This window comes from Rhinopithecus roxellana, chromosome 18 (assembly GCF_007565055.1).
Source record: "Rhinopithecus roxellana isolate Shanxi Qingling chromosome 18, ASM756505v1, whole genome shotgun sequence".
NCBI classification, from domain to species: domain Eukaryota; kingdom Metazoa; phylum Chordata; class Mammalia; order Primates; family Cercopithecidae; genus Rhinopithecus; species Rhinopithecus roxellana.
Genome location: NC_044566.1, coordinates 40,687,699 through 40,714,883, shown reverse-complemented (window position 1 = coordinate 40,714,883; position 27,185 = coordinate 40,687,699). Strand labels below are relative to the sequence as shown.

The 27,185-nt window shown below is 46.2% G+C and overlaps 1 protein-coding gene across 1 annotated transcript in view; it reads right to left on the bottom strand.

Moving 5' to 3' along the window:
- Window positions 1–26,484, bottom strand: part of TMEM272 (transmembrane protein 272) — a 32,491-nt gene extending 6,007 nt beyond the window's left edge. The window contains exons 1-4 of the mRNA XM_030922442.1: window positions 26,324–26,484; window positions 19,818–19,898; window positions 7,464–7,523; window positions 2,956–3,038 (exon numbers count right to left, since the gene is read on the bottom strand). Coding sequence (XP_030778302.1) covers window positions 2,956–3,038; window positions 7,464–7,523; window positions 19,818–19,875 — 201 coding nt within the window. The 5' untranslated portion in view covers window positions 19,876–19,898; window positions 26,324–26,484. The remainder of the gene's footprint in view (window positions 1–2,955; window positions 3,039–7,463; window positions 7,524–19,817; window positions 19,899–26,323) is intronic.
- Window positions 26,485–27,185: the final 701 nt, after the last annotated feature.

Sequence of the window (27,185 nt, the reverse complement as noted above, 5' to 3'; positions counted from 1 at the left end):
AGATGCATTTCCCTTCCTTGCAGGGCCCCATTCCTTGGAGGAATTCCCCCACCCACCACGTGTCCATAGATCTGGCTGCCCTCCCAGGACTGGTTCTCAGCTACAATGATGCCAGGAGAAAGGAACCAGCCCCAGGAGAGAGCCGTGGCAAGTGGGTCCCACTGCCCAGACTTTCTGGAGCCACCTGGCCCCCTTCTCTCCCACTAACCTCTGAGGTCGTGAGCTCTTCCAATCAATGACCTTTTAAGTTAGCCAGAGCTGATTTTTTGTTCCTAGTAGTCAAAGAATCCTTCCTGAAGCAAGTACCTGCCTCAAAGGGGCATGACGAGGACTGAATGAGCTCCAAATGAGGGCAGAGTCATCAGCATGGCATCAGCAAAAAGCACATGCTCACCAGGGTAGCAATCGCCACTAGGAAGGATGATGTGGGAAGATGAGGGGAGTGCAGGGTAGGTGATGGTCACGGAATCCATGTTTTGGAAACTGTCTTTTAACACGACCCTCAGTAACAAATACATTTTATGCCAAGTCCTAGGCACTGGGTAACTGCATGTCCTTGTTGGCTTAGAGAAGCCCTGGTTTATGCTGTTGTTCTGGCAGGATGATTATTAGGGCCTCTTTGTACTCTCAAAAGTGTCCCAGTTAGGATGATAAATCAACTCACCCAAACACACATGTCCATATGTAAGTATCACACAATACTTAACTTACTAGGCACTCTAATTTTCTATTTTATTTTTTAAAAAGCAGGTCACAGCCTACTTAATTCATTTCCTGATCTTCATAACCCTCAGTTCTTTTTGGCAGCTCCATGAAATGTCAGCTCACATCTCTTCAAGTTTCTCTCCATAGAGTGCAATACTGTGAAGCTATCTGATGCATTTCAGGAAGGATGTTGGGACCCCCTCGGCAGGTTCTGAGGTTGAATACAAACCATCATTATTACAGGTAAACTTCTGCCTCTGGGGACTCTAATCCTGTTTGCCGCTGCTCTAATGGTTATGGACTCACTGCATATTACCTTGCCATCATGAGCACAAAAATTTAATTTGGCTTCAAACGGTTTTAGATTGCCAGGGCAAAAAAATCAATGCTGCTTATTAGGGCCTTAGTTTGTTCATTAAAATAAATTACCTTTGGGTCCTGGGTTGGCTTTCAGAAAGGAAAAGTTTGCTGTTATTAAGAGGAACAGACCCCACGGACAGCAGCATCTCTAAAGGAAAGCTCCACTGGTCAGCTTCACGGTGAGGTAGTCGAGTGAGAACAGGAGAGGCAGAGGTAATTACTGCTAAAAACGCTGCCCTTGTTTTAAGCATCTATGTGGCACTCAAACCGTCACAGCCTTCCCTTAACACTGTGGGGGCTATGGGGAAAATGTGGCTCTGCTGAGCCAAGAGCCTTTGGGTTTTCTTGGAGCTGAACAGAGTCCCAGGTAGATCCCATGGGGATACTGTGATGGGGACCATCGTGTATATTTGTACATTTTAGGACACTGCCCACCAGACCGCTGTTAGGAGATGGGGGCATTTAACAGGGAGGTTACCTCAGACACAAAAGCCTCCAAAGGTTTGCCCCAAATCAAACGTCTCCCACGACAGAGTGGAGCTTGTGGCTACCAGTTGCATATAAGAACAATTTTCAAGACATTCCTTTGATGTCTTAGATCAACAGCATGACCACCTCCACTGGCCAGGATCTCTCCAAGGATCCCCGCACCAGAAAGCAGCTGGCAAAGAAACCCAACAGTCGCTGGGCGTGGTGGCTCAAGCCTGTAATCCCAGCACTTTGGGAGGCTGAGACGGGCGGATCACGAGGTCAGGAGATCGAGACCATCCTGGCTAACACGGTGAAACCCCGTCTCTACTAAAAATACAAAAACTAGCGGGGCGAGGTGGCAGGCACCTGTAGTCCCCGCTACTCGGGAGGCTGAGGCAGGAGAATGGCATAAACCCAGGAGGCGGAGCTTGCAGTGAGCTGAGATCGGGCCACTGCACTCCAGTCCGGGCGACAGAGCGAGACTCCACCTAAAAAAAAAAAAAAAAAAAAAAGAAACCCAACGGTGGCTCCGAATAAAAGTTCATACTTGGCACTCTTAACTCAGTTTTCTCTTGTATTACGGCTTTGTTTTTATGAAACCATCTTGGGAAAATGGATGCTTGTGTTTTCTGGCTTTGATACAGAAAGTGGTGAGATGGGCTTGGAAGGCTGGGAAGAGTTGTTGATAGATGGAGGCTGACCGAAACTTCTCTTGGTAGGTGTAACATTGCTGTGGGCCAGGGATCTTGAAAACAACTGCACGCTGTGCACGCCCCTGATATTTCTTCTTCAGTTGTTTTTTCTGTTTAAACAAATGTCAATACAGCCCAGGAGCAGATTAACTACATAAGCTTGAGAGTCATAGAGAAGCACTCCTACCCCAGGCATAAGAATACTTTAATAGTTGATTGATAACTGCAGCCAATTAATCCTATGTTAGTCAATTGAGAACTAGGAGGTATAGTTAAAAGCAGAAATAGGAACTGCTAAATCAAACATATTTTAACCAAATGCAAACCCTGCCTTCAACAGGAACCTTTTTTTTTCCAAAAAAAAAAAAAAAAAAAAAAAAGCAGCAGCAGCGCAGAGAAAGACCATGATTTCACTGGCTGAATTCAATGGTATAACTGGCAGTCAGGGACTCCTCTGCATCAACTCTTGTCAGACCAAAGCCACAGCTTAGCACACTGAACTTGACAGCAGGAAGGAAGCTCTTGCAAAGAAGCGCAGCCCTGGGTAAATGCCCTGCATCTGGAAAAATCTGTGTCTCTGGAGCCAGCCCCATCACTTCAGCAACCACGCTTAGGGGGAAGTTGTTTTGGCTCCCCTGTGAATAGCAGGCAAATAACAGGTGCATTCCAGAATGGCTGTGAGTTAAATTTCTACAAGGACTACAAACAACAGATAAAGATACTTTACCTTTAAGGTGCCGACGATGCCACCCACTAGCAAATATAAAGGTATGAGGGGCTGTATAGGGCAGTCCTCCAAAAATTTCATTCCTACATAGGGCAAACAGAAGATGATTGAGAGAAATACATTCAAGAGCACAAAGCCTGGTTCTGAAAATGAGTGGAACACCTTCAAAAGCCAAAATGTTAAACATGCAAACCATATGCTTGTGAGATCTGCTCAGCCTCACCAATCACCTGATCCCCAGGATGCTCAGTGGATTGACACTGCAGAACTCACTCTCACAGCAGAGTGGTGATAAATACTCCCGCGGACAGGGCAGGGACCAGGTGTCAGTGCACCTTTCTTCTGGGTATTAACTGGCTATGGGTTGCACTCTTCTTTTCTGAATAGCCAGTGTATGAGAACTCAAGTTTTCAAGGATTCAGAATTCAAAGGATCCCTTTAAATATACAGTTTTCTTGATATGCTTAAAATAAGATTCAATTCATGAGTCACATTTCCAAAATGTGACTCTGTGAATGAGGTTCTCATCTACTCTGCTTCCAGGGACCAGGTGGCAGGGAGGAGCCGCTCTTCCTCCTTGTGTAGCGAGCCCTCTGCTGTGTTAGTCACAGTCACCATATGATCACCATTGACCATGTCACTTACTGGACCCCACGCTGGGAAACACGCGTGTGCTCACATATCCTTAGCTACCAGATACAGATTACTACCAAGCCAGCCTGCCCAGATGCCTACCCTTTCTTAATGGTAATTTTTCTCCCCAAAGCAATGCACTGTCTACTTTTCTCAGGTCTTTGTTCTCTAGACCTATTATTAACCAATGATATAATGTGTCTATTTAAAATATAAAGAAGAAATGCCCATTTCCCTCAGGGACCAGTCTGGCTCAAACGACCAAGCTCCAGATGAATTCTAACAGACACCTTTGCTATGGGAGACACTGACTGCCCAGCATGTGCCCCCCCACATTGCCCACCTCCCTTGTTGAGTAGCAAGGCAGTGTGACCAGTTCTGACCAGTGGGCTGTGGGACATTTTGGGGCCAAAGCATGTATTTATTTTTTTTGAGACAGAGTCTTGCTCTGTTGCCCAGGCTGGAGTGCAGTAGCATGATTCAGTTGCAACTCACTGCAGCCTCAACCTCCCAGGCTCAAGCGATTCTCCCACCTCAGCCTCTGAGTATCTAGGATCACAGGGATGTGCCACTATGCAGTTAATTCTTTTTTCCTTGTAGAGAAGGGGGCTCACTATGTTGCCCAGGTTGTTCTCAAACTCCTGGGCTCAAGTGATCCTCCTGCCTGGGCCTCCCAAAGTGTGGGATTACAGGCATGAGCCATTGTGCCCAGCCCAGGCCAAAGCATTTAAAAACTGATACATGATTCGTTGTTTGCTTCCTCTGCTTTGACCACCTGGAAGCCATGGGTGGAGATGGATTGTTCTCAAGATTGAAGCAGCTTGGAATATTATGTCATCACATTGCCTGGGAAGTCCCCATGCCCCCTGACCCATGATGGAATTTGCATAAGCAAGAAATAAACCCTTATAGTGTTAAACTACTGGGATTCCATGGTTAATTTGTGACTGCAGCACAGTTAAGTTACCCTGGCTAATACATTTGTCAACAGATTCCAAGAAAGGGAATTCTTATTGTAGAACCAAAGCCTCCTGTTTAAATGACATTTAGACTTTTAGCTTTGATTTGACATTTTATTCCCTATAAATGCCTGATACTTAAGCAGAGGGAGTAAACTGTTTTTCTATGACTACACCATATTCCATTGAAATGAACAAAATTCTCTAGGTATACAGAGAGCTATAAATTCAGAGTCCAAACAGAATTTAGTCAAATACACACATTGATCCAATCATCAACCTATGGAGGCTTGTCTTTTAGTTATCTCTGATGTGTAGCCGAATTTGTTATTAAATTGAAATACTTTCCAAGTCTCAACACAGCCTTTTCACACAAAGACCTTTAAGTACTTGGTGCCAGATTGGTTGGACATGGACCGCCTTTCAATTCAAAAGCCAGCTGTGAAATGAACACTGAGTAATGGCTTAGATATCTGCTCATTCCCAGTGAATAAAAACAGCTGCTGTTCACAGGAGAGTCAATCAGTACACAGATGGCTTAAAATGATCCTAATAAATTTAATAAAAGCCATCGTTCCCCCTTGGTTCGCACGTACTGCTTAGGACCTACCTAAACTCTAGATTTTCTTTCTTGTCTGATCTGCAGTATCACGATTATTCTTTTTGGCTTTAGATCTCTCCCTAGTTCAGTTGATAACAACTACCAGATGTAGTGATTTTTAAAATATTTGTTATTGTGATAAAATATCTCAACAAAAATTGCCGTTTTAACAATTTTTAAGTGTACAATTCATCGGCATAATTACATGCATCATCTTGTGCAACTATCCCCACTATCTATTTCCAAAATGTTTTCATCACCCCAGACACAAACTCTATAACCAATATTGCTCTAGAAGCAATAAGACCTCCGAAACCCTCTTTCTGCAGTGGATGTGGTGATTTTAATACAATATCCTTGGGAATTGGCTTGTGGGGTCTTTTCTCTTCTATGCAGCCTTGTTGGTGGATGAATTGCTGCAGTTACATTCATTTGAAAGATAACTGGCTGCGCGCGGTGGCTCATGCCTGTAATCCCAGTGCTTTGGAAGGCCGAGGTGGGCAGATCACTTGAGATCAGGAGTTCAAGACCACCCTGGCCAACGTGGTGAAACCCTATCTCTACTAAAAATACATAAATTAGCCAGGCGTGGTGGTGGGCGCCTGTAATCCCAGCTACTTGGGAGGCTGAGGCACAAGAATCGCTTAAGCCGGGTAGGCGGAGGTTGCAGTGAGCCGAGATTGTTCTACTGCACGCCAGTGTGGGTGACAGAGTGAGACCCTGTCTCAAAATAAAAGAAAAAGAAAGATAATTAACCCGAAGGTCCAAAGGCTAGAGTTCTCTTACCTTACAGATTTTGCATAGAATGCCCTCTGGAGAGTATTCCTGACTTCCTAAGCAGAGTATGCCTAACATCTTGTGAACTATTCTTGGAAGAACAGAGTCATATGATAAATGTTAATTTTTGAATTCCACTGTAATAATCACAGCACCAGGGCCTACTGAAGTGACTGAATTGTTCACTCTTACACTAAATGGCCCCATACTACTTGGCTGTTTTAGTTCTCTGCAAACCTTAAAATCTTATCTTCTTTTTTATTTCCTGTCAGGCTGTTAGCTTTCATGTCTTACAGATCTAAGGATACTGTTTTTGTTTCCATTTTTAGTATTGTGGCTTCAGCAGGAGTGGCACGGTGAAACTTACATAACAAAATAAACCCTTTTAAAGTGAATAATTCAGTGGCATTTAGTGGATTCACAATGTTGTGCAACTACCACCTCCATCTAGTTCAAAACCATTTTCATCACCTCGGAAGGAAGGCTCCTACCCATGAAGCAATTAGGGTACTGGGTGTTTCGTTGTTGTTTTGCAACAACTGCTCCAATATGCTGTGAGCTTGGACCTAGAACACTGAGCCTGCTGAGCTTCTTTTCTGTTTTGGTTTTTGGTTTTTGTTTTTTTTGGAGACAGGGTCTCACTCTTGTTGGAGTTGGCTGGAGGTAAAGTGGCACGATCATTCCACCTCAATCTCCCGAGTAGCTGGGGCTACAGGCGCACGCCATCACAGCCAGATAATCTTAAGTCAAGACTTGAATTTTTTGGTAGAAACAAGGTCTCACTATGTTGCCCAGGCTAGTCTCAAACGCCTGGGCTCAAGCATTCAGCCCGCATCAGCCCCACTAAGTGCTGGGATTATAGGCGTAAGCCACTGTGCCCGGCCATGCTGGGATTCTAAGTAAATAGGGGTAGCTAGGTCCTGTACGCAGGCCTCAGGGGCTCCCATTAGCAGTGTTCAGGAGCATGAGATTAATTTCACTGACATGTGATAACAATTCTTAGCTACTCAAGGAGCTTCCCCCATCCTGCCCCTCCCCTGACCTCTGCTAGACGTCACACTTCTGGATTATGAGGTTGTTTAATGTACATGATTTATGGAAATATTTATTCATTCATTCAGCAAAAAAAATGTATAGAGTGCCCATACGTCACCTAGCTCCAGGTGCATTTTTTGTATTGCTCGCATCCTGCTTCCACAAGGGAACATAGGAACTGGGAAAGGACTTTGGGAAACCTCTAGCCCAGTCACTCCCAAACTTGGGCTAGAGGGATCAGAATCATCTGGGGACAGATTTCTAAAAGAGGGTGTCTGTTCCCACCCAGATATACTGCATTGACATCTCCCAGGGTGGGGCCCAGGAATGTGTGTTTTTTAAATCTTCACCAAGTCATTCTGAGATGGTACATAGGTGTCTGGGAATCATCGGGCTGGCCAGTTCTTCTTAAACACATATCTAATGTTTAAAGATTACACGCCTTGGGTCCATGCCCCAACCTGGCTGACCTGTGGCGTCTAGCAGCTCGGCAGGCAGCTTACCTATGAAGGCCATGGACAGCGGTAGAGCCAGGAAAGCGCAGAGCACAAAAACGAAGCAGGCTGCAAGGAGAAGAAGGGACAGGCACTGGGTTAGAAGCACACAGACCCTTGCATTTCCTCTTCACTGCAGTTTCTTAAGCATCCTGTGAAACCTGACTTTCTCTCCAGAGGCAAGTCAGCAGACAAGAGGAGAAGGTCGCAGCTCGCCTGGGGCTCCCACACAGTGGACGCAAGCCAAGACTTGCATTTCTCAGAGAGCTGAACATCTCTTGTGATCACTCTGCCGATGCCAAGGCCCAGATTTCCTGCAGGACCTCTCCAAGTCTGACAGCTTATAGAAAAGGAGTTTATAAACTGCCACTGTGCCTGTGCCAGGACACCAGAAGCTGCCGGCATCCACTGAGCCAGGCAGGATTCACCCTGTGCTTCCTGGGCTCCTGTACCCAGGGCAGATGGTTCTTCTCTTCCCTGGATAAAATTCACTGACAACTCACTTTATCACTTAAAGTATTTGCTTCACAAAATCTTTTTCCCTTTCCATTCATTTGGTTATATATTCCATAGCCCATGACATTAGGTGGGCTCCTAAAACTTCTTGCTGACACACAGTACAATAGAGCTTTGAACTGGCTTTGGCTTTTTCTTTCTGTTAATGCCACCAATTCAACTTTTAGACATTGGGAAAGAATAAAGGAATGGGGGCTACACAGGCTTGGGTCCAAATCCTGGCCCTGTCACTCACTGGCCATGTGGCTTTGGGTAAATTCGTTGACATCCTGAAGCCATTTTCCTCTTCTGTAAAAGGTGGTGACAGATGTATGCATGAGGACCTCAGAGTATGGGGCAACTTTTATGATTAGGCAATTACTTCCCCACTTTGCTTCTTGGTTTCCTCATCTGTTCAATGGACTGCAGATACAGGTTTTGCTTGGCCAGTAATTTTTTTTTGAAAGTGTGAATTTGAATGCTTCTTGGGTAGGCCTGCCCCCCAGTTCCCACTGTCAGAGTCTTGACAGCATCACACATCTGTGTTTTCTGCTGAGTCCTGTTGTCATGCTGAGAGCTGACAGAGGATCTCTGAGTGAATGTCATGGTAGCTTCTGCAGCATCTGCTCCTTCCTCTCTAGGTCATCACCTCAATTATTTTCGGGTACCACCACCTCCCTACCTACCCATTCTCCTGTGCCGTTTATGTGCTCTAGCAGAAGCTGACCCCACCCTGGCCATGGAAAAGGGCATGAAGTTTCACCCTCAATTAACCAGAAGAGCCCCACTTACCAGATATGTTATTAGTAGGTGGGCTCATGACTTATATTGGGAAATTTACTGAGAGTCAGGAAAAAGCTTTCTCACTCTGCTGACAAAACTTCTGGAAACAAGGTTTCTCCCTTCCTGGCCACTGGTGAAGAATTGAATCACTCCGGGGGTGGCTGGCAGCCTTCTTGCCACCATGAGGGGAAGCCGGCCTGCAAATGAGACCAATGCTGAGAGGCAAGAGGAGAGGTGAAAAGAAACTGAGTTCTCAGTGACATTCGTCACCCATGGAATCATACCACCCTTGATGCTAAACTACTTCTGGACTTGCCATGTATAGGAGCCAATAAATCCCCTTTATTACTTTAGCCAGCTTGAGTTGGGTTTTCTATACTATACAGCGCCCACTGTACCTGGCTTCATCTGCAAGGCCCTTTGCAGTTTTGAATTGTCAAAGATCTAGGATTTATCTGGGAATCTGTCTTCTCTAGAGAAGAGATCTAAGGCTGCAAGTGCCTCCAGCTGGGAGCCTCATGTGCACACCACCAAATGCCAGCTCTGATCTTGCTACCCACAGCGGGCAGGGTGCACAGGGCAGGGTCTGCCCCTCTCTCAAAGAGACCTCAGAAGTTGCCCTCCATGCCCATCTTGACCTTCACCTCCAGGAAATGTTGATGGGGGCAGGCAAACAGAGTGATTTGCCCCAATTTCACTCCTCCCCTCCAAACATCCCTGAGTTGGATGCAATGCTATCACCAGAGCCAGCTTCACAGGCATGCAACTTAACGGCCCCATGCTTGGGAGGACCCAGCATCTGGTCTGACGCTCTTCTGTTGCCATCTTGAAATTCTAAATAAATTTCTCTCGAAATCGTGTATTGTAAGTGAAGTTGAACAGGACAGTGGAGCATACGTGTGAGCAGAGGGAGCCTGTGAAATGCTCGCGTCTGCTGCTCTTCACCGCCAATATTCACATTTACTCCGCAAGACTCGGAGCCAATACGAGGAAAGTGTGTTGTCTTCAACCAAGTAAGCAGGGGGCTGACAGTCCTGAGAAGATATACTTTCATTTGAACCAGAACTTGCTTCAGATGCAGACAGAAGGCAATGATGTTCTAAGAAACAGGAACAACCAAGGAACCCCAACAACCCCTTTCTGACCCCCAAATTAGTCTATTTTTTCCTCTCAGACCTTCCTCACCCATCTGTGAGCAGAAGGTGGAGAATGGGGGCAGAATGCGCCCATATCAAGAAGCAAAATGAAGACTTGTTAGTTTTGTACAATGTTTCCAATGTTCCAGTAAAAACAAAATACGTATAAGAGCGATGAAACACAAGTTGTGTCACTTCAGTGACTCAACATATGAGTTAAATGCTCTTACAGTTGCATTTAAAATTGGCATTATACAAAATTAAGATGAATGGTAAAATATATACTAATAATTACACATTTTGATTTCCCCCTACTTAAAAATGACATTAAATAGCAAATAAAAAGGCCAAAAGAGAGACTGCAAAAGAAAGGAAAAAGCTTTTTATATTTTAGTCCTTTGAACAGTGCTTCTTTCCTGCTTTTTGAACAAGGTACTTTGTATTTTTGTTTTACTCCGGGGCCCTGCTGGTCACAGGTGACACAGTGCTGCTGGCAGGTGTGGTGAATTAGAGAGAATTTCAGCTAATCTAGTCTAGCCACATCTGTTTTAATTTTCAACTTAGAGTGGGGGTCAAGGAAGAAATTTCTTGCTGGCAAAGGACAGAAAGTCAAGAGGTTGCTGAATCCCATTCTGTATTTCTGACCTTGGAGCTTGTTATAAGGATGATAAAAAGTGATCAGGATTTCAGAAAATCCTTCCCTGTGCTGCAAACTTAAGGCAGATGGTGCCACCTGGCCACATATATAATCCAGGCAGTGAGTGACACAAAGAAATGGAGCAGTCCCCAATGAGGCACCTGTCACCCAAGCTCCCTACTGAAGCATGGCAGAATATGCCACCCCAAACTATGCAGCTGTGGCATAAAGGCTATTTGGAGCTAAAGGCACTTAAAAAATAGCAGATGGAAGAAAGGTGCCCTGACCCTCCCCTTTTCCTTCTTAAAAGTGGGAAATAAAAGCCCCGCATAGAGGATGTCTTCCCTATACCAGAGGAAAGCACCATTCTTATCATCAAGGATGGGACATTGAGACCACGAGAATTCTGTACAAACAGATCTTGTCAAAATCATTCTTATCTTCCCTTAGCCTCCCCACATAGTTTGGTTCCTTTCCTGCAATTACCTCTCTTTGTTCAGCCAAGTATAAAAGCATTTGGGTTTTGCTATTTCTTTGGGTTTCCACTTCTTATAAAGGCTCTTGTGTCACGTAAAACTTGCACTAAATTAGTGTGCTTTTCTCCTGTTAATCTGTCTTATGTGAGTTTAATTCTCAGGCCCAGCTGAAAAGCCCTAAGAGTGGAGAAGTAAAACGTTACCTCCCCTTCACTACCTCCCAGCAGGGCTGAGAGAGATGGCCAGGGCCAGAACATTCTTAATGACCACCTGGAGGAGGCTGTAAAGACTCACCACCTGCAGCCAGGCCACCTGAGACACAGCCCACTCCGCTCCTCACCACCTGCAGCATGGACTGCAGGACTCTTAACCTCTGAGGTTTCAATGTCCTCATTGCAAACATGGGCACGATTAGAAGACTTTCCTAACAGACTTACCAAAATCATCAAATGTCATAATCCGCATAATCTGTGTAGGGCACTAAACGCAGGGTCTGCCACATAATAAACACCGATAAATGCTGGCCAGTATCACTACTATTATTATTTTCCATTCCTGAGGGAAGGAGACCCAGGCTTCCCTTTATTTCAGCCTCTACTTTGGAATCAAATGAAGAATCGAGAAAACAACAGGTGAGGTATACACTGTGGTTCTCATGGTCTCTGAACAGAGATCAGACTGTTCTACACCTTAACTCCCATGTGGATGCAGCCTCACTCCCTGGTCCTGTTCTCAGGCTGCACCCTGGCTTCATCCAGTGAGTTCACTTCTCTAGATCACCACTCTAGGTCTAAAGAGGCTCACTCCTGCTCGAGGTCTAAAGAGGCTCACTCTTGCTCGAGGGCTAGGTCTAAAGAGGCTCACTCTTGCTCAAGATCTAAAGAGGTTCACTCTTGCTCAAGGTCTAAAGAGGCTCACTCTTGCTCAAGGTCTAGGTCTAAAGAGGCTCACTCTTGCTCAAGATCTAAAGAGGTTCACTCTTGCTCAAGGTCTAAAGAGGCTCACTCTTGCTCAAGGTCTAATGAGGCTCACTCTTACTCAAGGTCTAATGAGGCTCACTCTTGCTTGAGGTCTAATGAGGCTCCCTCTTGCTCAAGGTCTAATGAGGCTCACTCTTGCTCGAGGTCTAATGAGGCTCACTGTTGCTGGAGGTCTAATGAGGTTCACTCTTGCTCAAGGTCTAAGGAGGCTCACTCTTGCTCGAGGTCTAATGAGGCTCACTCTTACTGGAGGTCTAATGAGGCTCACTCTTGCTCAAAGCCTGATGAGGCTCACTCTTGCTCGAAGTCTAATGAAGCTCACTCTTGCTTGAGGTCTAGGTCTAAAGAGGTTCACTCTTGCTTGAGGTCTAAAGAGGCTCACTCTTGCTCAAGGTCTAAAGAGGCTCACTCTTGCTCGAGGTCTAGGTCTAAAGAGGCTCACTCTTGCTCGAGGTCTAATGAGGCTCACTCTTACTCAAGGTCTAATGAGGCTCACTCTTGCTCAAAGTCTAATGAGGCTCACTCTTGCTCGAAGCCTAATGAGGCTCACTCTTGCTCGAAGTCTAATGAAGCTCACTCTTGCTCGAGGTCTAGGTCTAAAGAGGTTCACTCTTGCTTGAGGTCTAAAGAGGCTCACTCTTGCTCTAGGTCTAATGAGGCTCACTCTTGCTCAAAGTCTAATGAGGCTCACTCTTGCTCAAAGTCTAATGAGGCTCCCTCTTGCTCGAGGTCTAATGAGGCTCACTCTCGCTTGAGGTCTAGGTCTAAAGAGGCTCACTCTTGCCCGAGGTCTAGGTCTAAAGAGGCTCACTCTTGCTCGAGGTCTAGGTCTAAAGAGGCTCACTCTTGTTCAAGGTCTAATGAGGCTCACTCTTGCTCAAGGTCTAATGAGGCTCACTCTTGCTCAAGGTCTAATGAGGCTCACTCTTGCTCAAGGTCTAATGAGACTCACTCTTGCTCGAGGTCTAGGGCTAAAGAGGCTCGCTCTTGCTCAAAGTCTAATGAGGCTCACTTTTGCTCACTGCACCTCAGAGCCATGACTCTCAGGGTCTATGGCCACTCTAGATCTCACAAACCAGGATCAGACAAATGGCACCTGGGAATCTGCATTTAAAAGCAACTCCCACCCTGGCATGGTTGCTCACACCTGTCTGGCATTTTTGAAGGCTGAGGCAGGTGGATCTCTTGAGACCAGAAGTTTGAAACCCACCTGGGCAGTATGGCAAAACCCCGTCTCTACAAAAAACACAAAAATTAGCCAGGTGTGGTGGTGCACCTGTGGTCCCAGCTACTGGGGAGGCTGCCTGAGATGGAAGGATCGCCTGAACCCAGGAGTTCAAGTCTGTAGTGAACCATGATCCTGTCTCTGCACTCCGGCCTGGGCAACAATGCAAGACCCCATCTAAATAAAATAAAATAAAATAAAAGCAACTCCCAGGTGATTGTGAAGTAGCCTGTTTCTGTAAGCTGGCTAGAGAATCTTCAGGAGCTTCCTAGAGTCGTCTGCTCAACGTGGTGTGAGGTGCTGGGGTTGGGCTAGGTTGTAGGATCCACTGGGATGGAAGTCATCAGCAGTTACCGGCATGAGGCCTTCTTTACCCCTTGCTCCTAATAAGGACACCCAAGCCACCGTCAGGAATCGGGGAGCCCCACTCTCGCCTGATCTCCCTGCCTCCTGGGGCATCTGGTTACCCATCCTCCGTCTTTGGAGCTCTCTGGAACAGAGGCTGAGCTTTCTGGTGATGCCGCTGTTGCGATGGCAGTGGCTTGACAGCAGTGACCACCACTAGTTAATACTGTACTGCCTCTGGTCTACTGAGCACCAATTCCAATGCAACTCAGAGTGCGACATTCTGGCTTCTGATACCATGAGAGTCTCCATCTAGAAAGTCAGTTTGAAAGAGCTGAGTGAAAAAAAAAAACTCAACTTGAGGGTCCCAAAGGAGAAAATAATTCAAAATTAGAGCAATAGTGGGAGGATATTAGAATCAAAACGTTGGAGTCAAGTCATTATTTATGCCAAGAACACAGATAAGCTGATTCCTGATTTACTGAAGGTTGGGAAAAGACAGAACATTGGGAAGGGTACCCTCCTCAGGGTGGCTTTTGGGTTGCTGGCTCCAGATCCTCACTCCCCTCTTGCAGTGCATTTCAGGGTGGGCTGCTCTCACGGCTGTTGATTGCTGCTGCCCATGATTGTTGGAGGGAGCGGCATGGTAGCAGGTGTTAAAGATACGCTGCCATCCAGTTATCAGTCAAAATAGGTAGCTGGGAGAATTCAATGCATTTTTAAATGGGTAATCTTGGTAGGAAAAGTGGGTAGCTTTTGGTCTGTTCTCAAGGATCTCCAGAGTCTGATTCCTATGAATAGCAAGTATTAATGTATCCCCAGATCTTTTGCTTAGACAGTTTAGTGCAGAAACTGAGACCAGGACCCAGCAGTTTTTCTCTGCAACACCACACTTCGGGGTTCCACTGAGCTATCAAATACCTAGAAGGCAACTGGCAAAGAGTGCAGGAAGAGAAACTCCAACTAAACTCCTCTTTCCAAACTGCCCTCTCCACCTCCCTGTATCTGTAATGGTGTCCAAACCCCAGTCACCCAGACCACTTCTGCCCTCTCCTGGTATGTTCAGTCATTCTGTCTCTGCCTCATGTTTCCACCCACTCCTCTTCTCCAGCCCTGCACCAGCACCCTGCATTGCCACAGCCACCCACTAATCCCCAGAGGTCACAGCTAATAGCAATTTACATGAGGGGGTATTTTTATTAGCACTTCATCTACTTTGAACAGAGATGAACTTCTTTATAGATATTCAGCTATTCATTCTTGCATTCGACCAAGGTTTGGGTAGATGCAAAGTGAGCATGAGAAGCCTCGGCAATGAGGACTTCACGACCTCTTAAGGGAGATGAGATGTGCACCCAAGGGACAGTACAAATCAGTGTGTGCAATGGACCAGCAGGGGCAGCGCATGAAGCAGTAAGGAAGCCTGGAGGAGGAAAGAGTCCCCAGGAAATCAAGGAAGGCCTCAAGGAGGAGGTGATATTGGTACTGGGTGTTGATGGATGGGTAGGATTTTTGATGGACTGAATTGTGGGAAGATGGCTTTTCAGTCAAAGGAAAAAAACCCAGAGGAAACAAAAGATTTGGGAGACAGAGACACTCAGAGTGGTTTGGGGGAGTGGCAAATCATGAAATGGAACTGAGCGTCCATCATCCATCAAAACAGAGAGAGATCAGATGGAAACTAGATATTGAGAAGAGAGGGCATTTCTGTTTTGCATATGGTCATTTGGATTTCATTAGGAAGATAAAGAGAGTTGTAGGGTTTGGAAATGGAAAGCGGCATAATCAAAGCTGAACCTTTGGAGAAAATGGGGACTAAAGGGGGTGGCCCTGGGGGTGAAGAGACCAGTGAAGTGGCTGTTGCATAACTAAGCCTGGAGAGCAATTGTGAGGCTCTGGCAGGCCCCTGAGCACCCACTAGGTGTGGGAATGAAGGGAAGAAAGGATAAAAGAATGATTGAAGTGCTGTGCTTGGGTGACAAGCATGGTGGAGGCACTGAGAGAAATGTGAGGGACAGAAAGAGGAGGGGCTTTAGGGAAAGGATGTGTTTGGTTCAGAATTCACTGCATTTAATGTGCCAGCGGAATGAACTGGAGTATGGGTTTCTAAAACCACCTCCACTGCCTGCTTTTGAGATTTTCAGCTGTTCACATAACAGGACGAATTAGTAAGAAATATTGGACCCTTCCGCAATACTGATGCTGCCATCTCTTTCTCTAATCCCTGAAAAGAGAGGGCAACCTTGTGTTTCTTGAAGCCCAGGAAGAGTAATTCTATGGGATTGTCCCAATAAAAAGGGATGCAGGGAAGTCCCCCAAAGAGGAGGAGCAATGAAGAGGGGGCTGCTGAGGGTGGAACCTGGGGTTGGTGGCCCCTTCCTTGCAGTATTCAAAAGGAATTGCTACGAGAAGCACCTAGGGAGGCGGCACCAGGTCCCCAGGCTCGTAAAAACCCTGACATCTCAAGCTTGATACCGGTGCTGGCCTGATAGCAAGGACAGAGCGTGCTGCTGTGTGGTTTGTGCAGAGAAGAGAGGGCCTGTGTGAAGCTCTGGGGCTGAGTGAAGGTTGGAAATCCTCTCTCTTGGAAGAGGGGTGCACTTTTCTTCCAACAAAAGCACGATCTACTCCTAAACTGTGTCCTGGAAGCTACCACTGCTGGGGGCCACCTTTTAAACATTGCACAAAGGGTCTGTAGAGGAAATAATGGCTTACCACAGAGCAGGAGCACACCCTGCCCCAGACCTCCAAAAGAGAAAAACGTGATTCCTTCTCTGCAACTCCCACACTTGAATTCTTGTGTGACCCACAAGCCCAGGACTGATTTTCCTGGTACTCTGGCAAGTAGGAGTTCAGAGTCAAATGAATTTTATTTAGAGAGGAAGAAGTTTTAAAGTTTTAAAAGTACGTTAACAATAAATTAATGTGCTATTTCTCCTGGCCAGTGTTGTAGAATAAAATCTGCCACTGTCTGTTTAGTATGTTGAGTTGCGTAAATTTCTCTCATAGCTGGGGGCCTGCAAACACCACCTAGAGTCACGGTTCCTTCATCCAGGCCTGAGCAGAAGGTCTTTCTCCTGGTGTCCCCCTTGAACATGGACTTTGCTGGGCCCTTCTCTGCTGTTGTCTCCAAGTGGAGTTGAAGGGGACTTCCCAGGACCCGCTGACAGGTGCAATGACCTGGATTCACTGCACTTGTCTGTTTAATTGAGTTATCCTGTGAGGGCTGGAGTCCGCTGCACACGCTGCACACGTATTCATCAAGATTTCACTGCTGCCCGGGGATGGAAGTGATCCTCCAGGGTGGCTGCAGGCCGCAGGCAAGCAAATGTGCCACAGCAGAGAGCTTGACAGAGAGAGTGCCAGATGGGGAGGCTGAGAGCCAAGGCTGCACAGTGGCCCAAGAGAGCTCCAGAAAGCTCCCGCAGGTGGCTTGCTGGGGTCTGAGAGCACGGAGACCACCCTGCTCCCTGGATGAACGACCAGATAAACAAGCCATTCCTCTGAGGCCACCACCACTTAGCAAACTCCACATGTGGATAGGGACAGCACCAACCAATCTAACGGGGATATCTGGAGATTGTTCTTAAAGCATAAGATAAAGTAAAAATAAAACCTTAATTTTCTTTTTTTCTTTTTTGGGGATGGAGTCTCACTCTGTCATCAGGCTGGAGTGTGCAGGGGCACGATCTCAGATCACTGCAACCTCCACCTCCCGGGTTCAAGGGATTCTCCTGTCCCAGCCTCCCGAATAGCTGGGACTACAGGCACACGCCAACACACCCAGCTAAATTTTTTTTGTATTTTTACTACAGACGGGGTTTCATCATGTTGCAGGATGGTCTCGATCTCTTGACATCGTGATCTGCCCGCCTTGGTCTCCCAAAGTGTTGGGATTACAGGCGTGAGCCACTGCACCCGGCTAAAACTTTTATTTTCTAATTACATAAGTATGTAGCTTTATAGGAAATGTGGAAAATGTAGAAAACAAGACCGAAGAAAAATTAGAAGTCACTTGAAAGGAAAACACTACGGTACATGCATTTGCATCTATGTACTATTTTATCAGGTCTGGGATCAGGCCAAGGAGGCCAATTTTTCCTAGCCTAAATTCTAAAAGACATTAATTATGAAAATTCTTAAACATTCATACAAATACAGAGAGTAATAGAGCAAACATTCAGATACTTGCCACTCAGTTTTCCATCTGCATGCTTTTTAAGTTTTTAAATTTTTTAGTTGGAAATAATCCCAGTTTGCATTTCCTGGGGATAGGGATATTCTCTTATTAATATAGTACCTTAGTACAGTCTCAGCTTCTTAAATTTACATTGATACAATGTTTACTCTGCCATCCATATTCCAATGTTGATGACCTAATAACCCTTGGCTTCAATCTAGGGTGAAGTATTGCATTTTGTTGTCATATCTCCTTTGTGTGCTATGGTTTGAATGTGTCCCCTAAAGTTCATGTGTTGGAAACTCAATCCTCAATGCAAAAGTGTTGGGAAGTGGAGCCTAAATGAGAAGTGATCAGGCCCTAGGAGCAGAGTAAGTGGGTTCACGTCATCATTGGAGTGGCTTCATTATAAAAGGGGGAGTTCAGCTCTTTTTCTCTCACCCACATGATGGAAGGCCCACGGGGAAAACAGAAGCTGGTGTTTTTAGGAAACCTACGATGTTTTTGTCTGGCTGGATTTTCCAGAGTGAGAAGGGAAGGAGTGATTCAAGAGGTAAACAGGGACCCAATCACAAAGGGTTTTGCAAGAGAGCAGAAGCTTCTGTTTCATTCTGCAGGAACGGGGAGTCACTGTGCAGTGAAGGACCTCGGAGAGGAGGTGCTGAGGGGAGGGGCAAGAGGCAGCGAGAGCAGTTAGGAAGCCTCGCCATTGTGCTGGCTGAAGATGGAGTTATTCATACAACGAGGGCAGAAATCTCAGCAATCAAGGAGGCCATCATTAGGCCAAGGTTGGCCTAGACCTTGACCTGCAGATTTACAGTGCAGTCAGGAAACATCCCTTTTTCTGGGAAACCCTGAGCATACTTCCTCTCTTGCCAACCTGCTGTTGCCATCAGCACTTCTGTTGCATAAACAGGTAGGATGTGTGTTGGGGGAGGTGGTGGTGGTTAATTTCCCGAAGATATAGAGCAACAATATAGCTGATGGTGTCTCCTTTCCCTGCCAGCAGTAAACCTATGAGTTTTCATCCTGCCAGAGCAGCAGAGGCCCTGGGCAGAGGCTCCAGCACCACTGTCCCACTTTGGCCCCCACAGCAGTAGGTGTGCTCCAGGGCTGAAAGGGGGGTGGCCCTTAGAGCTGTCCCTGGGAGTAAAATGTCAGGGCTGTGCCTTAGGAGAATGAGGTGGACACCGGGCCCATCGGCGAATGGAGAAGGCCAGTTGTATCTGGGAGCCGGCGCTTCACTCATTTACCTGCTTCGTCAGTCAGTGCCTATTTATTGAGCTCCTTCTGTGTGTCAGGCACTGCTGGAGGTGCTGGCATGCAGCAGTGCGGGAAACGTCACAGGAGGAGAGGTGGGAGGTGGACAGTGTGTGCTAGGACATGGTAAGTACAGGTAAGGAAAGGTGTCAGCCCCTTGTTCTGCTGACCCTCCACCTTAGTCCACCACTACCCACTGACTGCTGCTTCCGGACATTAGTGCTTGGAGATGAGTTGCTTAAGGCTTCCCACAATGTTCCCTTTATTCACATTTCATCTGTAAAAGACCATACATCTCACCATGATGTGAAAGCTTTCATCCCAGGGACCCCCAAGGCCTGGGATCTGATTTTGGGATCACTTTTGGGATATTCCAAACACAAGAGAGACTAGGCCTCCTGAAATATGGTCCAGTCCCTCTGGACACAAAGGCCCCAGCAGGTGATAGTGGGGAAACATCCAATTTAGTAAGGAGACAGGTTGAGGCAGGAGTAAGGGAAAGCTACCCAGGTCCAAAGTGTCACACTGCCCGCCATGTTGCCCAGCACGGCTGCCATCATACATTGGTTGTAGCAGTGACTCCATTCACACACACAGTTTTCAAACACATATTACACAGAAAACACATACAGTGAACTATGGAAAGCTAGAGGTGAATAGGTAAGGAGTGCAAGGAGAAGGCAGCCAACCGAGGGCCGGACACTGTCTTTCCCAGTTCTACCACCCTGGGGCCACCCCAAACCAAGCACAGCCCACCCATATGATCCACTCCAGCTTTAGCTCACCGGGTGATCCCAGAGCTCCCAATCCTACAAAACCAGGGCATTTCTCAGAGCTGTGACTCACCATTGCTGGCGATTTTAGAAATGCACTGATGACACATTTTCTCCAGACCTCCTGGCATTGTTCTTGCTCGCTGACAAAGTTCTGAGGATCAAAAATAATTCATTAGGAAGGATGGTGGAAGGATTTACTCAGCACCAATAACCAACCCCCTCTGTGCATGTCAGTGGTGGCCTGCAGGGTGGTCTCAGTCAGCCAGGGGGGCCTGGGTGCCAGTGTCAGGTGTGGCCTTGTTAGTGGTTAGCGGGGCTGAGAAAAAGACCCCCTATTCCACAGACGAGGGAACCAAGCTCAGGGAGGTTAAGAGGCTTGCCCAGTGATACCAGCCAGGAAGACTGGCTGGAGACAGGCCTGGAGGGGGAGATGGTAAGAGCTCTCACTTGCTGAGCAATGGCTGCACCAGGTGTTGTGTTAACTCTTTAAATACGCCATCTCATATTGAATCCCACAACAATCCTATCTGGGAAGTGTTATTGACTGTGTTTTACAGATGGTACCTTAGAGACCCTGAGAGCTTAAGATTCACCCTAAGACCAGAGCTGGCAACTGGCAGAGCCCACACTTGATCCAGGTATGGATCCAGGTACAGAGCAAGGGGCCCCTCACTTCCTGATGCAGCTGCTGCACTCTCCCAGGGTCCAAGCCGAAGGGGAACCATGGCCTTGACCAGAGCAGCCTGGGTCGAGACCCGAGCGGCCTGGAGCGCCACCCCGGCTCCCCTGTGGACCTGCTGTGGTCTGGGCAAATTGATTGACACTGAGAGAAAGGGCTTTCCTTCCTTGGAAGAAATAGTCATACACATTTTAAATCCACAGAAAAACTCCAGCTCATCAAGACAGCAAAGTTTCCCGTCTGGTAAAATGAAGTAGCCCTGTAAAGACATTAGGAGAGGAAGGGAGTCACTTTGTCCCTGAGGCTGGGTATGCGTGGTTCTACCACTTCCCACCATTTCAGTGCTTGGGAGTAGGACCTCCATGGTGGCTGGCTGATCCAGGCAGAATCTGGGGCAGACATCCTTACTTCACGCACAAAGTCTCCCCAGGAACCTGTCCAGAGTAGCCGTGGCTCCATTTAAAAGCACGATTTAACAGGGTCCTTTTTTCTCATATTGCAGGGGTTTGCAAACCAGGGGACCACAGCATTTTAGTAGCACTACCTGCAGGCCCTCCTGGGTGAACTAGAGCTTAGGGTAGGGGGAACAGGCTGTGATGAGGAAGATTTGTAGTCTGAGGGCAGAGGTGGTCATGATGACAGAAGGAGAGCTTGCCTTGACCAGAATTGTGGCTCATAGCAGGTGAGTCATTCCACCGCCAGTGTCAGCATGGGCCTGCAGGCAGGAGCCATGCAGCCCACAGCTTCTCTCTGTAGCTGATCCACTGCTAGCGCACAGGCAGGGTAGTTCGGCTAAGATTCGGGGTTCTTATTGTCCATCACTGTCCTTCTAGGACATGTCATGCTCAAAACCTGGCTTTGTGTCAGCAGGACCTTTATAGCAGGAGGCAGTGTGACCAGAGACAGTCAGTCCCCAACCAAAGGCGCATCACCAGCGCCCTGCCAAGGTCTTCCACGTTACCTCATTTAGTCTCCCTAGTTCTTCCAGAGGCAAGTATGCCCCATTTTACAGAGAAAACCAAGATTCAGATCAATTTGTTTGCTCAAAGTCACCCAGCTAGTAAGTGGTAGAACTGGGGTTTGAAATGAGGCCTCAGAGACTCTATCTGAAACCTGGACTTTGTGCCTTCAAAGCCCAGAATCTCTCCACTTCACCCCAGAGCAAGAATATAAAGGGGAAGAAACCTGGAAAGGAGAGGCTTCCCAAAGTGAGTCAGGGACTAAGCAAGGAGATCACAGTGGCTTCCTGGTCAGTCCTGTCATGCTTGATCCTATTTAACCAGGCAAAGATTCTTATCCCCATTTTACAGATGAAGAAACGGAGGGTCAGAAAAGTGAAGGACTTGCCCAAGATCACACAGCCAGACTGGAATCCAGGTGTTTTGAGATCAGCCAAACTTGAGGTGCCTACTCTCTGTTAACCAGAATGGACTTTGACAGTTTTGACTGCAGTGAGATGATGGGACACAGAGTGCCAGGGCTGAGCACCCAAGGTTTTCTGACCCCCCAAACCCTGGGAATCCCAAATGCAGCACTTGGGATTCAAGCGGTCCCTCTGCTGTTTCTGCCTCCTGACGCAGGCTCCCCCGCCCACTCTTCTCCTGGAAGCAACTGTGGAGAATGCACATGAGTCCTTGTCTCCCTGGCATGCAGTGGTCTTCAGTAGGTCTTCAGTATGTTTAATGAATAATTCCATTAACTACTATTCAAATGTCTCTTCACAAGGCTCCATTTTCCCACACAACGTCCTTGCAAAAACTGTGGCTGTGGTGTCCTTACACACAGAAAATCCAGGAACACCGCAGCCCTGAGTAAACCACAGCCTCCTTCCGCATCCTTTGACTCTGACATTCTACCGATCAAGGTAAAATGAGACCAGCTCTCTGGCCTAATGGGGTTTGCCAGGTGCACATCCTTTTGTTACACAGCAAGTAGACCCCAAGCCATGGACAAATGGCTACTGTATGAATTACAGATTTATTGCTGATGTCCACACTTCATCAGGTTGATTGCCACAGGGGTGTCACAGAAGCTAAGCCACTTAAAACCCTGCCTGGAAGAACAGTGGGTCCTCCTGGACCCAATGATAAGCCCAGTTATCTAAAGGGGCCGTGGCCCATCATGGCTCCTAAAGGCCTGGAAGGTCGGCTCTTTTCCTCACCCTTCTTATGGAACACAGAGGGTACACTTCACATAACAGGGAGAGTGTGTACTTCACGAACCGCAGCATTTTTCTCCTGGATCACCGAAGGGATAAAACAAAGGGAGGAGACATAAGAGCCATTTCTTTATACTTGCATGGTAGAGTTTCCACTGATTTAGAAAATTCCTTTGAAATGTGTTGAACAGTTTCTATCAGTGCCTACAAACCAAGACATTCCAGTCTTCAAATCCACAGCAGCTTTGCAGAAGCTAACGAGATTTGTCTGTGTCACATTATAACAACACATTTCTATCTTGGGCCATTCCCTGGGGTAAGAGGCACACACTTTAGCCTCCTGTGAATCCTGAAGAACAATGTTTCACCACAAAAAGTAATATAGAGCTGCATATACATTTTTTAAAATTCAAATATCCTAAATTGGCTGATCCCTTTAGCCACTAACTGTGAATAATGTAGAAACATCAATCTGAAAAACAGTGATATCTTCATTGATAATAATATCAGACCACATGAGGTGGGAGCCAACAGAACACACCAACACAAGATGCAGGTATTAGATCCATTTTATAAATGAGGAGACTCTTATTCCTTCAAGCTTGTTATTTTCATAAACTGGCAAGATGGATGAGAACTAAAAAAAGAATGATGTGCTGTTAATTCTGTCACACCTCAAAGAATGTTCCCTAAGAGACAGGTAGCAGTGGCAGTAGAACTCAGCTTTGGCAACCAGCCAGAAAGGGAAGACAGAATTCCCAGGTACAGTCCCAAATGTTGGCCGACAAACTTTGCATATTATGTTCAACTTCCCTTACAAGGAATACAATGTTAAACACACACACACACACACATACACACGCACAATCATATGACCTCATGCATGTAATAATGTCTGCAGATCTATGTAAACACATGGAAAAAGATCAGAAGCATAAACGGTAAACCACTGTGAATAACTGTTCCCCATGAAGGCAGGTACAGGGATATGGGGCCACTGGGGCCGGGGTAGGGGTAGTTAGGAATGTGTCACAGGCAGGCGTGGGAAGTATTTTCATTTCCACTTTATACCCAAATATTGCCTTGCCTTTTCCCCCATTAGCAGGTTTTACCATTATAATTTTAGACTTCTTTTTAAAACCTCTTAAAATTCAAGAAGTATTATTTGAAATGAAAAGTAGTTTGCTCTCCAAAAGTCCAGAGGTTTTTAAAAAGTAGCATGTAGGGGATAGATGAGCAGGAAGGAGTAAGTCCACCAGGGAGCAAAAACAAAAAGGAGAGAGATGATGTGATGGTAGTAGGCAATATTTTTCTCTTTTGGAATATTTTCTTTAAAAATTACAAAAGCGAATTCAGAAAAATTAGATCATGGAGAAAAGAAAATCATTAGTCATTATAAACAACGGCAGAACTTCTAGCCCAACAAATGCTAGTATTTTGGAGCTTTTCTTTTAAGTATATGCATATATACATATGCATATGTGCATGTACACAAATTTTACATGGTTGCAATAATCAGGCACATTAAGTGAACACATCACATTTTGACATAAGCATTCTTTCTGTCACCATTTGGTCTTCAGAACTCTCATTTTTGCAGCTGAATTATAATCCACAGAGTAGGTTATATCAAACTATATTTCTCTATATCTTGTTGGATATTTACTTTCCACTCATAACTAATCCTAAGACACATGTCTCTCCATGAAAAGTGCTTTGTTTTATGCACATATAGATCTCTTGGAATAGTTATTTAATTAAAAAGAATAAGCAACTTTTTGGCTTTGAGGTAAAATTGACTTCTAAATGAGTTGTATCCATTTCCAGTGCCACCAGCAATATGAGAGTGGCAGTTTCACCACACCTAACCAGCACTGGGTGGCTGAAAGACTAATGCATTTTTATTACTCTCATAGGCAAAAGTGGAAATTAATTATTTTAATTTACATATTTGATTGCCAGTGATATTGCCAATTCTTTCTAGACACATTTCCCAGTTGTATGTTCCCCTTTGTGATTTGGTTTTTATGACCCATGATACGGATTTATTTCAATTCAGAGGAAGCCCACAAAGAAAGCTGCAATTTGAGAAAATAGCAGTGAATCTACTTTTTGATTCACAGAATTCACTGTGTGAATTTGCAGATTCAAATATGCTACAAAAGACCTATTCACTATTATGGTGGGGACTTGAACAACTCACAAAAAATTGCACATTCCTTGGAGCCCTTTGAAGTGGCAGCTCTTCCAGGAGAGGGTCCCTCCACAGCAAGAGATGCCCAATAGAGCAAATACGTACTAATGATGGATTCATGTCAATGCAATCCATTTAATGATTGACTAAAATCTGTAACGACACAGATTTTAGTCCATTTCTATACCTTCTACTAAGAAAATGTACTTTTTTTTTTTCTTATTTGATAGAAAGTTTTCTTATTTGTTAGAAATCTGAAACAGGAAGAGACTGGGGTAACAGGCTGGGCAGTACCTTCTCTCCAGTGTGAACAAGCAGTGACTTACAAGTCCATCCTTGTGCATGCTGTGATAGGACTGTGTGTCTCACACCTGCCTCTGCACCTAGAAGGACAGTGATAATAGCTCCTGCTGCTTCCTATCCTAGCAGCTGAGTGATAATAAAGGGCACGATGGGAACTAATCAATAGTATTTGCCAAATGACATGCTCAATGCATTTTCAATTTTCAATCCAATTGATATATCTCAGTGGTTCTCAACCAGAGGTGATCTGACCCCCAAGGCACATTTGGCAATATGTGGAGACATTTTTAATAGTCATAGCTGGGGCAGGGCTGTCGATAAAGAGACCAGAGATGCTGAAAAACATCCTGCAAGGAGCAGGGCAGTCCCCAACAACAGAGTTATCTGCTCCAAAATGCCAATAGGACTAGATCTGAGAAACTTTCTATGTCTGTCTAATGTTCTCAGTTATATATATATATAATATATATATATATATATATATGATTGTGTTTTTACTGATTGGCTTGGTAAATTAAACTATTTATTCCTAAATCAACTGTGAGGACCGACTCACTTTTGGTTTTGAATAACATTGAATATTAGACATTAACCATCCCCATACCTGTTCCTCCAAAGCAGATGTTAACTAGTATTGTTGAATATTTCCAACAAACATTTCGGGTGCTCAGGACACAGTCCTTTCTTATCTGTAGCTCTCTATGTAACCTGTGCTGTTTTCTCTCCTAACTATGCCCGAATGCATGAATTCAGTGGAGGTTATTGCATACCTACTGTGTCTCAGAGTCATTCCACAACCTCCCTAGGATGCCTTCATTGTTTGGCTCCTAGGAAATGAAAAATGCACTTCCTTTGAGCTCTACAACCCCTTTAAAATGACCAAGTCAAAGCCACTTGCTCAGAGCCCCAACACGTAAGACACGGAGGTGACGTCTGTGGTCCCCACTCGCTGTCCTGCAGCCGGCAGGTTGTTTCTAAGAGTCCCACACAACGTGCCTTCGCCCTGCAGTCATTATTCCTTTACAATTGTTCTCTTCTCCAGAAAACCCACTTGCCTTAGACTCAGTGAAGATTGTTTTCTTTCCCGCCACACAATTAAGAAAAGCACTTACACAATACAGTCATTTTCTTTCCAGGAAGCATAAATCAGCACATTGGCATCTTCCTGAGAATGATTTTAAGAAACCCTCTGCTAGGACTGTCTCTCCAACTTCACAGGCTGTCCAGGGCTGCCGGACTCACCTGAGCTGAGCAGAGTGGGATCCAGAATCGGGCAGTACTCAGCACCTCTGTGGTCCCGGTGTCCAGGCCTGACTCTGTGGGGTTCCTCTTTACTTGGGGCTCCCACTCCCTGTTGCACGCTTTCTTTCTCCCTTTCTCTCCCGCAGCACAACAGCAACTCGTGGCTTTTCCTCTAAGGGGCGGGTTCTCTCCATTTCCCACTCCCACGTGTGGGGAGAGCAGCCCCAACGCCGGCTCATACCCCTGCAGTGTTCCCTAGGCCCGCAGGGGGGCAGCAGAGCCACCCCGGGAGCTGTGGAAAGATGGCCGACCCCTTGGAGTTAGGAATTCCCACCGGAAACATTTCATTTCAGTCCCTTAGGCACTAAACCTAGGGACTCAGTTCTGGTGCGAGCCCCTTCTCACCCCTTGTTCTTCCTGCATGTTGGTGGCACACAAGGACGAGAGGACCAAACAGCGGCTGCTTAGGAAATAGGGTGAAGGTACTCAAAGTGGACCGAGGATGTGAGAGGTGCCGTATGGACTCGAGGACTGCCACCTAGAAAAGGGATTAAATTGATTCCTAGTCATTGCCGGCGACAGATCTGAGGCAGAATGAAGTTACAGGGAGGCCGAATTGTGCCCCATGTCATAAACTTTTTAACAGTGGCCTTCTGGCCGGGCGCGGTGGCTCAAGCCTGTAATCCCAGCACTTTGGGAGGCCGAGACGGGTGGATCATGAGGTCAGGAGATCGAGACCATCCTGGCTAACACGGTGAAACCCCGTCTCTACTAAAAAATACAAAAAACTAGCCGGGCGACGAGGCGGGCGCCTGTAGTCCCAGCTACTCGGGAGGCTGAGGCAGGAGAATGGCGTAAACCC